Source organism: Salvelinus namaycush, chromosome 2 (genome assembly GCF_016432855.1).
Source record: "Salvelinus namaycush isolate Seneca chromosome 2, SaNama_1.0, whole genome shotgun sequence".
Lineage (NCBI taxonomy): Eukaryota > Metazoa > Chordata > Actinopteri > Salmoniformes > Salmonidae > Salvelinus > Salvelinus namaycush.
The window spans coordinates 10,533,403-10,546,859 of NC_052308.1; the positions used below are offsets into that span (position 1 = coordinate 10,533,403).

Below are 13,457 nucleotides of genomic sequence, written 5' to 3' on the forward strand. Positions count from 1 at the left end.
TCTGAATATACAGTAGAAGCTAGCAGCTTCAGTAATTGGAAACCAGTGATAAATAATAAGAGATGACAGCTCCCATCCATCTCACCGTATACATTTAGGAACACGTACAATAATAGATTGATAGCACATACTGTAAGAGTACCTGTCACACTGAAGAGAGAGGAGACATACTATCCATCTCAGTCAACAACGTTTGTTTCACTTAACTCTTGTAACAGAAACATTTGTTTAAATGAATTTAGCTACAGTAACAGTCAGCATTTTGGACACCTACTCATACCAGGGTTTTTCTTTATTTTTGCTATTTTCTACATTGTACAATAATAGTGAAGACATCAAAACTATGAAATAACACATATGGAATCATGTAGTAAGCAAAAAATTGTTAAACAAATCAAAATATATTTTATATTTGAGATTCTTCAAAGCAGCCACCCTTTGCCTTTATGACAGCTTTGCACACTCTTGGCATTCTCTCAACTAGCTTAATGAGGTAGTCACCTGGAATGCATTTCAATTAACAGGTGTGCCTTGTTAAATGTTAATTTGTGGAATTTCTTTCCTTCTTAAAGCGTTTGAGCCAATCAGTTGTGTTGTGAAAAGGTAGGGATGATATACAGAAGATAGCCATATTTGGTAAAAGACCAAGTCCATATTATGGCAAGAACAGCTCAAATAAGCAAAGAGTCCATTAGTTTAAGACATGAAGGTCAGTCAATCCGTGCAGTTGCAAAGACCATCAAGCGCTATGATGAAACTGGCTCTCATGAGGACCACCACAGGAAAGGAAGACCCAGAGTTACCTCTGCTGCAGATGATAAGTTCATTAGAGTTACCAGCTTCAGAAATTGCAGCCCAAATAAATGCTTCACAGAGTTCAAGTAACAGACACATCTCAACATCAACTATTCAGAAGAGACTGTGTGAATCAGGACTTCATAGTCGAATTGCTGAAAAGAAACCACTACTAAAGGACACCAATGATAAGATGAGACTTGCTTGGGCCAAGAAACACGAGCAATGGACATTAGACCGGTGGAAATCTGTCCTTTGGTCTGATGAGTCCAAATTTGATATTTTTGGTTCCATTCGCCGTGTCTTTGTGAGACGCAGAGTAGGTGAACGGATTATCTATGCATGTGTGGTTCCTACCATGAAGCATGGAGAAAGAGGTGTGATGGTGTGGGGGTGCATTACTGGTGACGCTGTCTGTGATTTATTTAGAATTCAAGGCACACTTAACCAGCATGGCTACCACAGCATTCTGCAGCGATACGCCATCCCATCTGGTTTGCGTTTAGTGGGACTATCATTTGTTTTTCAACAGGACAGTGACTCAACACTCCTACAGGTTGTGTAAGGGCTATTTGACCATTAGGTGGAGAGTGATGGAGTGCTGCATCAGATTACCTGGCCTCCACAATCACCCGACCTCAACCCAATTGAGATGGTTTGGGATGAGTTGAACCGCAGAGTGAAGGAAAAGCAGCCAACAAGTGCTCAGCATATGTGGGAACTCCTTCAAGACTGTTGGAAAAGCATTCCAGGTGAAGCTGGATGAGAGAATGGCAAGAGTGTGCAAAGCTGTCATCAAGGCAAAGGGTGGCAACTCAAATATAAAATATATTTATATTTGTTTAAAACCTTTTTGGTTACTACATGATTCCATATGTGTTATTTAATAGTTTTGATGTCTTCACTATTATTCTACAATGTAGAAAATAGTAAAAATAAAGAAAAACCCTTGAATGAGTAGGTGTGTCCAAACTTTTGACTATAGTGTCTATAGAGCAGCTCTCTGGCCCGCGGTAAACGTTGATCGTAAGACTTTCTGCTGTACATCCATCCCAATGCACTTTACCAGTAGGGTAAGGCATGATGTCCACCTTTTTTAAATATTTCTTTTACTCCTAACAACTGAATACAAGTCAGTCTTTCCATTATATCAAGCAGAGTACAATTTCAGTTCTTCATCTCTTTCTATTGACAGACCAATGAAACACTGAACAAAGTGATCACAGATTTAGAAAGAGAACATAGTCTTAAACAAAGCAAAAAAACAACAACACATACACCAGCCAACAATCCTAATTCAATCTCTGGTGTGCTCACAGTACAATGTCCTGTTCTGCATTTCCACAACAGATACTGTGTGAATGAATGTCTGTAGAAAAATAGTGTCCTCGACACCTTGGAAGCAGCACACGATCAACACAAACAAACAAAAACATAAATAGGAACTATCCCCTCTCCCAGCCCAACCATTCTCTTAGACAGCCTTCCCACAGAACAGTCCCATACAGTACTGCACCATACAAACCAAGTTGGGATACGGCGCCTTGGGAAAAGTTCTTTAGGATGTCACTTTATAAGGGGCTGTCAGAGGTAATGGAGGTCCGAAAGGAGTCAGGGGTAGGAAATACATATCCCACAATGCAGTTGGCCACTGCTATGTCCTTTGAAAGAATGGGCCTCAGCGTCTGGTTTGGTCCAGCCAATCGGGTCGCCTGTGGGGCTTACAGGTGTGAACGTCCACAGTGTTCTCACAGTCCTTACACTCCACGGCGCAACACCACTTGAACTTGCACTCGCACTTGGTGACTCGCTTGGCGCGCATTGTGTCGTAGCCCCGTCCGCAACACATGACCTCGCAGCTGTCTGTGCCTCTAGAAGACTTGTTGCAGACTCTCCCTGCCGTTCCCAGGGAGCCTTTGGAGAGGGCACAAGACAGACGCCATGGTTAAAGACAAGCCGGCCCGTGAGTGAAGGGGTGTGAGAATGGGTGTGAGTGGAGGTTTTCCCCTTGAGCATTTGGGAGTGGAGCTTAATAGGGACCAGAGAAGGATTAAAAAAATGACCCTGTTGTATCCTTAGGGTGTGAATTCCTATACAATAGAGATTAGGGGAGAAGAGAGCTATAAGCCCTTTAAAATCAGCCCTGCTGCACCTTGAAGTAGTCTAGGGGCGTAGTGTAGCTTCTCTTCTTAATTAACATCAGTTCACTACGTGTCAACCTATAACCATAGGCCTAACAGAGATGAGGATGATACCAGTAACACACAATACATCCAAAGTATCATAACCAGAGCCTGTTAGCTGTTCTAGAGCTCTATGGACGCTCTGCTGAAGTGATGGGACATGAGGGGCGTGAGAAACAGAGATTACCAAGGCAGAGAAAACACAGTTGGAATTAGAGAGAAGTTAAAGGTCAAATAATTGAACTCTAAGCAATGCAGGTATGCAGGCCTTCGGCAGATGAGTCTGGTATTCTCATAGACGTATTTGAGGAGTAGGCCGCTGTATTATCTACCTTCTGGGTAACAGTCTTGACTCAGAGCAACTAGGTTTCTGATGGCAAAATATACGTTTGGTGATAAGTACTAGAATAACATCAATCAAACTATGTATGACTAAATGTGATATTATTCCGAATCATATACTCAAATTTTTGCATAAAGAGATTTCCTCTTAGCCATTGCTAAAACATCTGTGTTTTTCTCTGTCAGGTCATGTGTTGAAGAAAAACTCCTGGCCCTACCTAACACCCTTAACTGCTTGAGTTGACCCACCTGCTGCTCTGTCCATGAGGCAGTAGTCAGGGGAGTTTTCTACATACACCAGCTCATTCTTGGTGGTTCCCTTGAAGTCCTTGTCAGCCACCATGAACCCGGTGCCATCCTGGTTCATGGTCACCTCGATGGCCGTGTTGTACTTCTTCCGGAGGTAGTCCCCGGTCCTCCGGAAGTCTGACATGGCCAGCCAGCAGGTTCTAAGGGCACAGGAGCCGCTGACGCCATGACACTTGCACTCCAGTTTCATAAAGCGCTTCACTGCCTGAAATCGAAATGGTTGGATAATGTCATTGGTGGTTAAGACACAGGCTCACTTGTGACCAACCCAGTACACTCACTATTCACGTCTAGAGCATTTACAGAATGTCTGTTCAACAGTGGCTTGAATTTTACCAGCAATGTCGGTTCCATTGTAGTAACCATATTGTTACACAGTAGTTATAGCATGCTCTGTTAGTTGAAAGGGACTGCCTGTCAGCCAGTTAGCTGTGTGTATCAAGTCCAGATGCATCACAGTGCACATTCCATAAAGTATAATGCCCCTTATCCCCTACGCCATTGCTCACCATTCGTCCACAGCGGTTGTTGTGTAGATTCATCAGTGCCCGAGCGTCCTTCACCATCTTTTCTCTGGCATCAACAAAGGTCTTGGTGAACTTGATGCCATAGTTGATGTTGTCGCTGCAGTCGCCCCAGTCAAATTCGCCCCTGTCGTCACTAGCCTGGCCCCGCTTTTGGGCGTCGCAGCTGCAGATCTTGAGGTCCCCCTGGCTGCAGGCCCTGGTAATTGCATAGACCACGCCTGCCGAGGAGATGGCGTACACAAACGCTGCCTCCCGGCTACCTGGGGTGATATGATGGAGGAGATTATGTGTTAGAAGATGCCATCGTTAGATAGCCTCTGTTAAGGTCGGGGAAGGGAGGGGCAGATGTGTTCCCATAGCTGAGGGAAGTAGTGGTGCTGCAGCACCCCCAGAATTTTTAACAAATAATAATAACTTTATTAAAAAAGTTTAAAAGAATTGAAAAAAAAAATTGGCACGAAAGTAGAGCACTGGGCCTTTACTAGTCCTGTATTAGTGGACCAATATAGACCTCTGTTGGTTGGGCAATTTTTTTTTCAGCATCTCAGCTTTGGCAAAAAAGGTCGTTGTATAATTAAGAACAGTATCTTGCAGGATTCAGTAGTTGGAATTGTCTCCACTCCCTGATTCATGAATGTCATTTATTATGGAATTGATTGAATGGATTGAGAGTACATCACCTCATTTCTCAGTTCTATCATCAGTCACCAAGTTGAAGAGTAGGAAAAACCGTAGACAGTTCACATGGAACAGAGCTGGCCATCCCTGGTTAAGGCCAATTCACAATAGAAATAGATGGTCTGAATTGGTGGAAGTGAGGCTGGAGCTGTTTTTTCTTTGTTTTTTTGGTCAAAACAAAGTCAGTCTTAAACAGGCAAAACAAAGTCAGTCTTAAACAGGCAAAACAAAGTCAGTCTTAAACAGGCGGTTACACTATACTAGCAGAGTTTGTTTTGTTGTAGTAATCATGTCGTTACACTGTAGTTACATCAGTCTAGAGCCAACTTCATGCTTTGAACACTAACATATGCCCAACTGAAAGCTTTCGACTTGCATAGTCCAGATGACATTGCACAGAAACAAACATGCCTATATTTGATTAAAATCTGTTTGTGTGCACTATATCCCATGCAATCTGAATTTAAACAGTGTCTACGGTCCTTGGAACTTGGGCATGTTTGCCTCTGTACAATGTTCCTGTACAATCCGTCCATGTACAGCAGGCCTATGGTGGATAGCTAGAACAAAGAAACATGGCTACCAGCGGCCCATTTAAGGTGCCTCTCGTTTTCACCCTTTAATTTGCACAGATGGCAGCTTTCTCAGTCACTAGGTATCTTTTCATCTGAGAGGAGAGCAGATTCAGGGTTATTTGGTCTGCTTTTCCCACCCACCTCTAGTTTTCATTCCTCCTCACGCAATGAACCAGAACACAGGCGATATGTCAGGGAGCACGGCTTTGTCTGCCTGCCAGAAACATCTACCCAAATATTTACATCTCCTATTACTGTTTAGACATCACCATGTGGATCTCTCTGTCTGCTACCTGTCTTCAGAGAATACCAACTTTCTGCAACTCTCCTCATTCTTGGAGAAGGTGAAACTATTACTGAACAAAAATATAAACACAACATAATCCCATTTTTCATGAGATGAAATAAAAGATTCCAGAAATGATCGATACACACAAAAAGCGTATTTCTCTTAAATGTTGTGCACAAATTTGTTTACATCCCTGTTAGTGAGCATTACTTCTTTGTCAAGATAATACATCCACCTGACAGGTGTGGAATATCGAGAAGCTGATTAAACAGCATGATCATTATACAGGTGCACCTTGTATAGGGGACAATAAAAGGCCACTCTAAAATGTCCAGTTTTGTCACACAACACAATGCCACAGATGTCTCAAGATTTGAGGGAGCGTGCAATTGGCATGCTGACTGCAGGAATGTCCAACAGAGCTGATGCCAGATAATTGAATGTTCATTTCTCTACCATAAGCCGCCTCCATCTTTTTACAGAATTTGGCAGTATATCCAACCGGCCTCACAACCACAGATCACGCCAGCCCAGGACCTCCACATCTGGCTTCTTCACCTGCGGGATCGTCTGAGACCAGCCACCTGGACAGCTGATGAAACTGAGGAGTATTAAATACTAGTTTCATCAGGTGTCCAGTCAGTTAATTGAAATAAATAAATTAGGCCCTAATCTATGGATTTCACATGACTGGGCAGAGGCACAGCACTTGGGAGCCAGGTCCACCCACTGGGGAGCCAGGCCCAGCCAATCATAATGAGTTGTCCCCACAAAAGGGCTTTATTGCAGACAGAACCCTTGCACGATTATCTATTTCTTCTAAAAGAAGTTGAAATTTAAAAAACTTTTGATGTTCACATTTTTTGTATTTGTTTGATTTACACAGAACCAAGAAATGAATTGGAGATTTTTCACTTCATAGTAAAAAAAATTGAAATTATTAAAAATTCAATTTCATTGGGTTGGAGGCAAGTTATCTCGTTTACTATGTAATTTATCTCACCTGTGGTAAGTTGCAGGTGCTTACAGGGTAAAAACAGCCATTCCATTGAAAAGAAAAAACAGAACATTCTGCTATATTGCACTCAATTGTAAAGTACAAGGGGTGCCAATATATTTGACCGCATCTGTACATAGAGATGATAAACTGTTGTATGAAGTGTTGAACTGTGATATGTATATAACATGCATATACCCTTAAAGGGAAATTTCACACCATCAACATATGTGAAATATCATGTTTTTATGTTTTGTAAAAAAAAAAGATAGAGGAAGATCTGTGTTTGCAATGACATCAACCAATTAGTAGACATTAACAGGACAATTAGTAGACAATTAGTAGACAATTAGTAGGCAATTAGTAGGCAACGACTCCTCATAATTGGTAAAAATCACACGATGCACACCAATGATGTCATTGGAAAAACACATATTCCTCTATCTTTTTTACTACAAAACATAGAAATGTGCCATTTTCACGTATGTTGATGTTAGAGTGGTGCTGGAGATGATGAACATGAAGTTGAACATTGTTGGACATTTCCCTTTAAGGCTGGGATGTCTGTAAGTCTAAAAGGAAACTGAGCGGTCCCGTTATAGTTCTGTAATAGTCTACAACAATCCATCACTTTTATGTACTGTATCAAATTCATGTAGTGAATGTTACATCCAAGATTCAAGTGGTTGAATACTAAACCTCTTAACACACACACACACACACACACACACACACACACACACACACACACACACACACACACACACACACACACACACACACACACACACACATACACACACACACACACACACACACACACACACACACACACACACACACACACACACACACACACACACACACACACACACACATGGAAACACACACACGCAGACGCAAACACGGACACACACAGACTTACTGCGCAGCATGACCCTGCCAAAGACAGTGTGGTCTCGGTCCAGCGTGCTGCAGTTCCAGCGATGGTGGCGGAACTGGTGCTGGCACTCGCGGATCCATTCCTTGGCACCCTCCCCAATAGACTGCATGAGGTCCGGGTGGCGCTGGCACAGCTGGCGCTGCTTGTTCACCAGGCCTGGAATGTTGTCACAGATCACCCGTGCACCCAGGGCTCCAATGTACCTGCAGATCAGATAGAAAGGTGCACTGTCAGTGGGAGGCCAGGGAAACTTCCAGGGACGATTATTATGCAAAAACAAATGTGTTTTTATCTAGTTTTCTTTGTATATTGTGAAGTCAGGTCCAGTCAGATGCGTGACAAGCTATATTCTTCAAGAATCAATGGGTATTCATCGTCAGTTTAATTGACTATTGAACAGCAGGAATTCTTGCACAGTGTGCATTTAACCATTCTGTCCCGCTTCATTGTAATCCCATGCTGTGAAACATGCCATAAAAGTGTTATGAAATGTGAGATCTTCAGAAGAACTTTCACAGACAGGGAAGAGTCCACACAGTTAACTAAGAGTGATCCCTGACCACTGAGACTGGAATAGGAACACAGAGTGCAGTGAAGCAGCCATTCAGTGTGACATGGTCTCGTATAAGTCACCAGTCTCCTATAAGACTCCAGTCTCCTATAAGTCTCCAGTCTCCTATAAGTCTCCTACAAGACTCCAGTCTCCTATCAGACTCCAGTCTCCTATAAGACTCCAGTCTCCTTTAAGTCTCCAGTCTCCTATAAGTCTCCAGTCTCCTATTGGTCTCCTACAAGACTCCAGTCTCCTATGAGACTCCAGTCTCCTATAAGACTCCAGTCTCCTATCAGACTCTAGTCTCCTTTAAGTCTCCGGTCTCCTATAAGACTCCAGTCTCCTATAAGACTCCAGTCTCCTATCAGACTCCAGTCTCCTTTAAGTCTCCAGTCTCCTATAAGACTCCAGTCTCCTATAAGACTCCAGTCTCCTATCAGACTCCAGTCTCCTATAAGTCTCCAGTCTCCTATAAGACTCCAGTCTCCTATCAGACTCTAGTCTCCTTTAAGTCTCCGGTCTCCTATAAGACTCCAGTCTCCTATAAGACTCCAGTCTCCTATCAGACTCCAGTCTCCTTTAAATCTCCAGTCTCCTATAAGACTCCAGTCTCCTATGAGACTCCAGTCTCCTATAAAACTCCAGTCTCCTATAAGACTCCAGTCTCCTATAAGACTCCAGTCTCCTATCAGACTCCAGTCTCCTATAAGTCTCCAGTCTCCTATTGGTCTCCTACAAGACTCCAGTCTCCTATCAGACTCCAGTCTCCTATAAGACTCCAGTCTCCTATAAGACTCCAGTCTCCTGTAAGTCCCCAGTCTCCTATAAGACTCCAGTCTCCTATCAGTCTCCAGTCTCCTATACGACTCCAGTCTCCTATCAGACTCCAGTCTCATATAAGACTCCAGTCTCCTATCAGTCTCCAGTCTCCTATACGACTCCAGTCTCCTACCAGACTCCAGTCTCCTATCAGACTCGTCTCCTTTAAGTCTCCAGTCTCCTATAAGACTCTAGTCTCCTATAAGTCTACAGTCTTCTATAAGTCTCCAGTCTCCTATTAGAATGCAGTCTCCTTTAAGTCTCCAGTCTCCTACAAAACTCCAGTCTCCTTTAAGTCTCCAGTCTCCTTTAAGTCTCCAGTCTCCTATAAGTCTCCAGTCTCCTATAAGTCTCCTACAAGACTCCAGTCTCCTATCAGACTCCAGTCTCCTATAAGACTCCAGTCTCCTATCAGACTCCAGTCTCATATAAGACGCCAGTATCCTATAAATCACCAGTCTCCTATAAGACTCCAGTCTCCTTTAAGTCTCCAGTCTCCTATTGGTCTCCTACAAGACTCCAGTCTCCTATGAGACTCCAGTCTCCTATAAGACTCCAGTCTCCTATAAGACTCCAGTCTCCTATCAGACTCCAGTCTCCTTTAAGTCTCCAGTCTCCTAAAAGTCTCCTATCAGACTCCAGTCTCCTATAAGACTCCAGTCTCATATAAGCCTCCAGTCTCCTATAAGACTCCAGTCTCCTATAAGACTCCAGTCTCCTATAAGACTCCAGTCTCCTATCAGACTCCAGTCTCCTATCAGACTCCAGTCTCCTATAAGACTCCAGTCTCCTATAAGACTCCAGTCTCCTGTAAGTCCCCAGTCTCCTATAAGACTCCAGTCTCCTATCAGTCTCCAGTCTCCTATACGACTCCAGTCTCCTATCAGACTCCAGTCTCATATAAGACTCCAGTCTCCTATCAGTCTCCAGTCTCCTATACGACTCCAGTCTCCTACCAGACTCCAGTCTCCTATCAGACTCGTCTCCTTTAAGTCTCCAGTCTCCTATAAGACTCTAGTCTCCTATAAGTCTACAGTCTTCTATAAGTCTCCAGTCTCCTATTAGAATGCAGTCTCTTTTAAGTCTCCAGTCTCCTACAAAACTCCAGTCTCCTTTAAGTCTCCAGTCTCCTTTAAGTCTCCAGTCTCCTATAAGTCTCCAGTCTCCTATAAGTCTCCTACAAGACTCCAGTCTCCTATCAGACTCCAGTCTCCTATAAGACTCCAGTCTCCTATCAGACTCCAGTCTCATATAAGACGCCAGTATCCTATAAATCACCAGTCTCCTATAAGACTCCAGTCTCCTTTAAGTCTCCAGTCTCCTATTGGTCTCCTACAAGACTCCAGTCTCCTATGAGACTCCAGTCTCCTATAAGACTCCAGTCTCCTATAAGACTCCAGTCTCCTATCAGACTCCAGTCTCCTTTAAGTCTCCAGTCTCCTAAAAGTCTCCTATCAGACTCCAGTCTCCTATAAGACTCCAGTCTCATATAAGCCTCCAGTCTCCTATAAGACTCCAGTCTCCTATAAGACTCCAGTCTCCTATAAGACTCCAGTCTCCTATCAGACTCCAGTCTCCTATCAGACTCCAGTCTCCTATAAGACTCCAGTCTCCTATAAGTCTCCAGTCTCCTATAAGACTCCAGTCTCCTATCAGTCTCCTATAAGACTCCAGTCTCCTATCAGACTCCAGTCTCCTATAAGACTCCAGTCTCCTATCAGACTCCAGTCCCCTATAAGTCTCCAGTCTCCTATAAGACTCCAGTCTCCTATCAGACTCCAGTCTCCTATAAGACTCCAGTCTCCTATCAGACTCCAGTCTCCTATCAGTCTCCAGTCTCCTATAAGTCTACAGTCTCCTATAAAACTCCAGTCTCCTATAAGACTCCAGTCTCCTATCAGTCTCCGGTCTCCTATAAGTCTCCAGTCTCCTATAAAACTCCAGTCTCCCATAAGTCTCCAGTCTTCTATAAGTCTCCAGTCTCCTATAAGATTCCAGTCTCCTATCAGACTCCAGTCTCCTTTAAGTCTCCAGTCTCCTAAAAGTCTCCTACAAGACTCCAGTCTCCTATCAGACTCCAGTCTCCTATAAGACTCCAGTCTCATATAAGCCTCCAGTCTCCTATAAGACTCCAGTCTCCTATAAGACTCCAGTCTCCTATCAGACTCCAGTCTCCTATCAGACTCCAGTCTCCTATAAGACTCCAGTCTCCTATGAGACTCCAGTCTCCTATAAGACTCGGTCTCCTATAAGACTCCAGTCTCCTATCAGACTCCAGTCTCCTTTAAGTCTCCAGTCTCCTAAAAGTCTCCTACAAGACTCCAGTCTCCTATCAGACTCCAGTCTCCTATAAGACTCCAGTCTCATATAAGCCTCCAGTCTCTATAAGACTCCAGGTCCCGTATAAGTATCTCGTCTCCTATAGACTCCAGTCCTCCTATCAACTCCGTCCTCCTATAAGACTCCAGTCTCCTATCAGACCTCCAGTCCTCATATCATCGCCAGTCTCCTATAAGTCTCCAGTCTCCTACAAACTCCAGTTCTCTATAAGACATCCAGTCTCCTATCATCTCCGTCTTCAGTCTCCTATCTGGAGCTTGCTATAGTGATGGACTGGATGTCTGATAGAGACTGCGGAGATCTTACTAGTAGACTTGTGCGAGACTGATAGGAGACTGGAGTCTGATGGTAGTACCTGGACGATCTTAGAGGAGACTGGCAACTGTGATAGGAGACGGGAGTATTTTAGAGACTGGACGACTTATAGGAGACTGGAGCTCTTCTAGGAGACTTGGAGTTGTAGGAGACTGCTCTTGATAGGCGACTGGAGTCTCTTAACGGAGACTGAGTTCCTTATTTATGATACTGGAGGGTCTTATAGAGACTGGCGAAGTCTATATAGGGAGCTGAGTATCTGATAGGATTTTTTGGGGGGGGGGGGGGACTGAGTCTTGTAGTGAGACTTTAGGAGCTCACTGGAGACTTAAAGGATACTGGAGTCTTGATAGGACACTGGACATTAGTAAGATGTGGCTATATCACTATATAGGAGACTGGCGAGTCTCATTAGAGACTGGAGTCTTGTAGGACCCAATAGGAGTGAGCTAAGAAGGCTGGAGCACTAATGGGGTAGGATGTATGAAGATACTGGCGTGCTATATAGAACTGGAGTCTGATGGAGATCTGGGTCTATAGGATCTTGAGTGTATGGATCCGAGCTTCTATAGGACACTGAAATTACTATGAGCGGAGTTACTATAGGAGACTGGTATTCTTTCTTTAGGAGACTAGAGACTTATGGACTGGAGCTAAGGACACTGGGAGTCTGAATAGGATGGGGCTTAGGGATAGACTGAAGTCTGAATAGGATGACTCTGGAGTCGACTAGGGACTGGAGTCTGATAGGAGACTGTGCGATGACGTCGTTGTTAGGAGATGAGATTAAGGAACTGAAGTCTGATAGGAGACTGGGGTCTGATAGGAACTGGAGTCTTATAGGCCTGGAAGGACCTGATAGGAGACTGGAGACTTATGAGACTGAGTCCTTAGGAGACTGGAGTCTGATAGGAGCCGGAGTCTTGTAGGAGACTCGATACGGAGACTTAAAGGACTGGAGTCTGATAGGAGACTGGAGTCTGATAGGAGACTGGAGTCGTGTAGGATACTTATAGGAGACTGGAAACTTATAGGAGACTGGAGTCTTATAGGAGACTGGAGACTTAAAAGAGACTGGAGTCTGATAGGAGACTGGAGTCTTGTAGGAGACTGGAGACGTAAAGGAGACTGGAGTCTTGTAGGAGACTGGAGACGTAAAGGAGACTGGAGTCTGATAGGAGACTGTAGACTTATAGGAGACTAGAGTCTTATAGGAGATTGGAGACTTATAGAAGACTGGAGACTTATAGGTACTGATCTAGTGAGATACTAGGACTAGGAGCGCTGGAGTCTATAGGAGACTGGAGACTTAGAAGGAGACTGGAGTCTGTTGAGATGAGACTGTGGTGTACACTTATAGGAGACTGGAGTCTTATAGGAGACGGTGAGTTTAAGGAGTACTGGCTCTTTAGGAGACTGGAGTCTGCTAGGAAACTGGGAGTCTTGTAGGAGACTGGAGACTCTAAGGAGACTGGAGTCTGATAGAAGACGGGAGTCTTGTAGGAGACTGGAGACTTAAAGGAGACTGAGTCGGATAGGAGCTGGACTCTTATAGGAGACTGTAATACTTATAGAAGACTGTATTATAGAAGATCTTATAGGAGACTGGTATCTTATAGGAGACTGGAGCTTTCCTCCCAATTAGTCGAGACTGGAGTCCCTGGGATAGGAAGACGCTGCCTTATCAGTCGTATTGATAGGAGACTGGGATTCTTTAATAGACTAGTGTCTCTTGTTAGAAAAAAACAAAACAACCAAATAAAAAAATCACGGAAAAAATCAGTGGGGAGGT

General features: G+C 43.8%; 1 protein-coding gene across 1 annotated transcript in view; it reads right to left on the minus strand.

Annotated features, from left to right (window-relative positions):
• Positions 1-1,747: 1,747 nt before the first annotated feature.
• Positions 1,748-13,457, minus strand: part of wnt2ba (wingless-type MMTV integration site family, member 2Ba) — a 22,627-nt gene continuing 10,917 nt past the window's right edge. The window contains exons 2-5 of the mRNA XM_039007601.1: positions 7,621-7,841; positions 4,139-4,416; positions 3,570-3,834; positions 1,748-2,709 (exon numbers count right to left, since the gene is read on the minus strand). Coding sequence (XP_038863529.1) covers positions 2,474-2,709; positions 3,570-3,834; positions 4,139-4,416; positions 7,621-7,841 — 1,000 coding nt within the window. The 3' untranslated portion in view covers positions 1,748-2,473. The remainder of the gene's footprint in view (positions 2,710-3,569; positions 3,835-4,138; positions 4,417-7,620; positions 7,842-13,457) is intronic.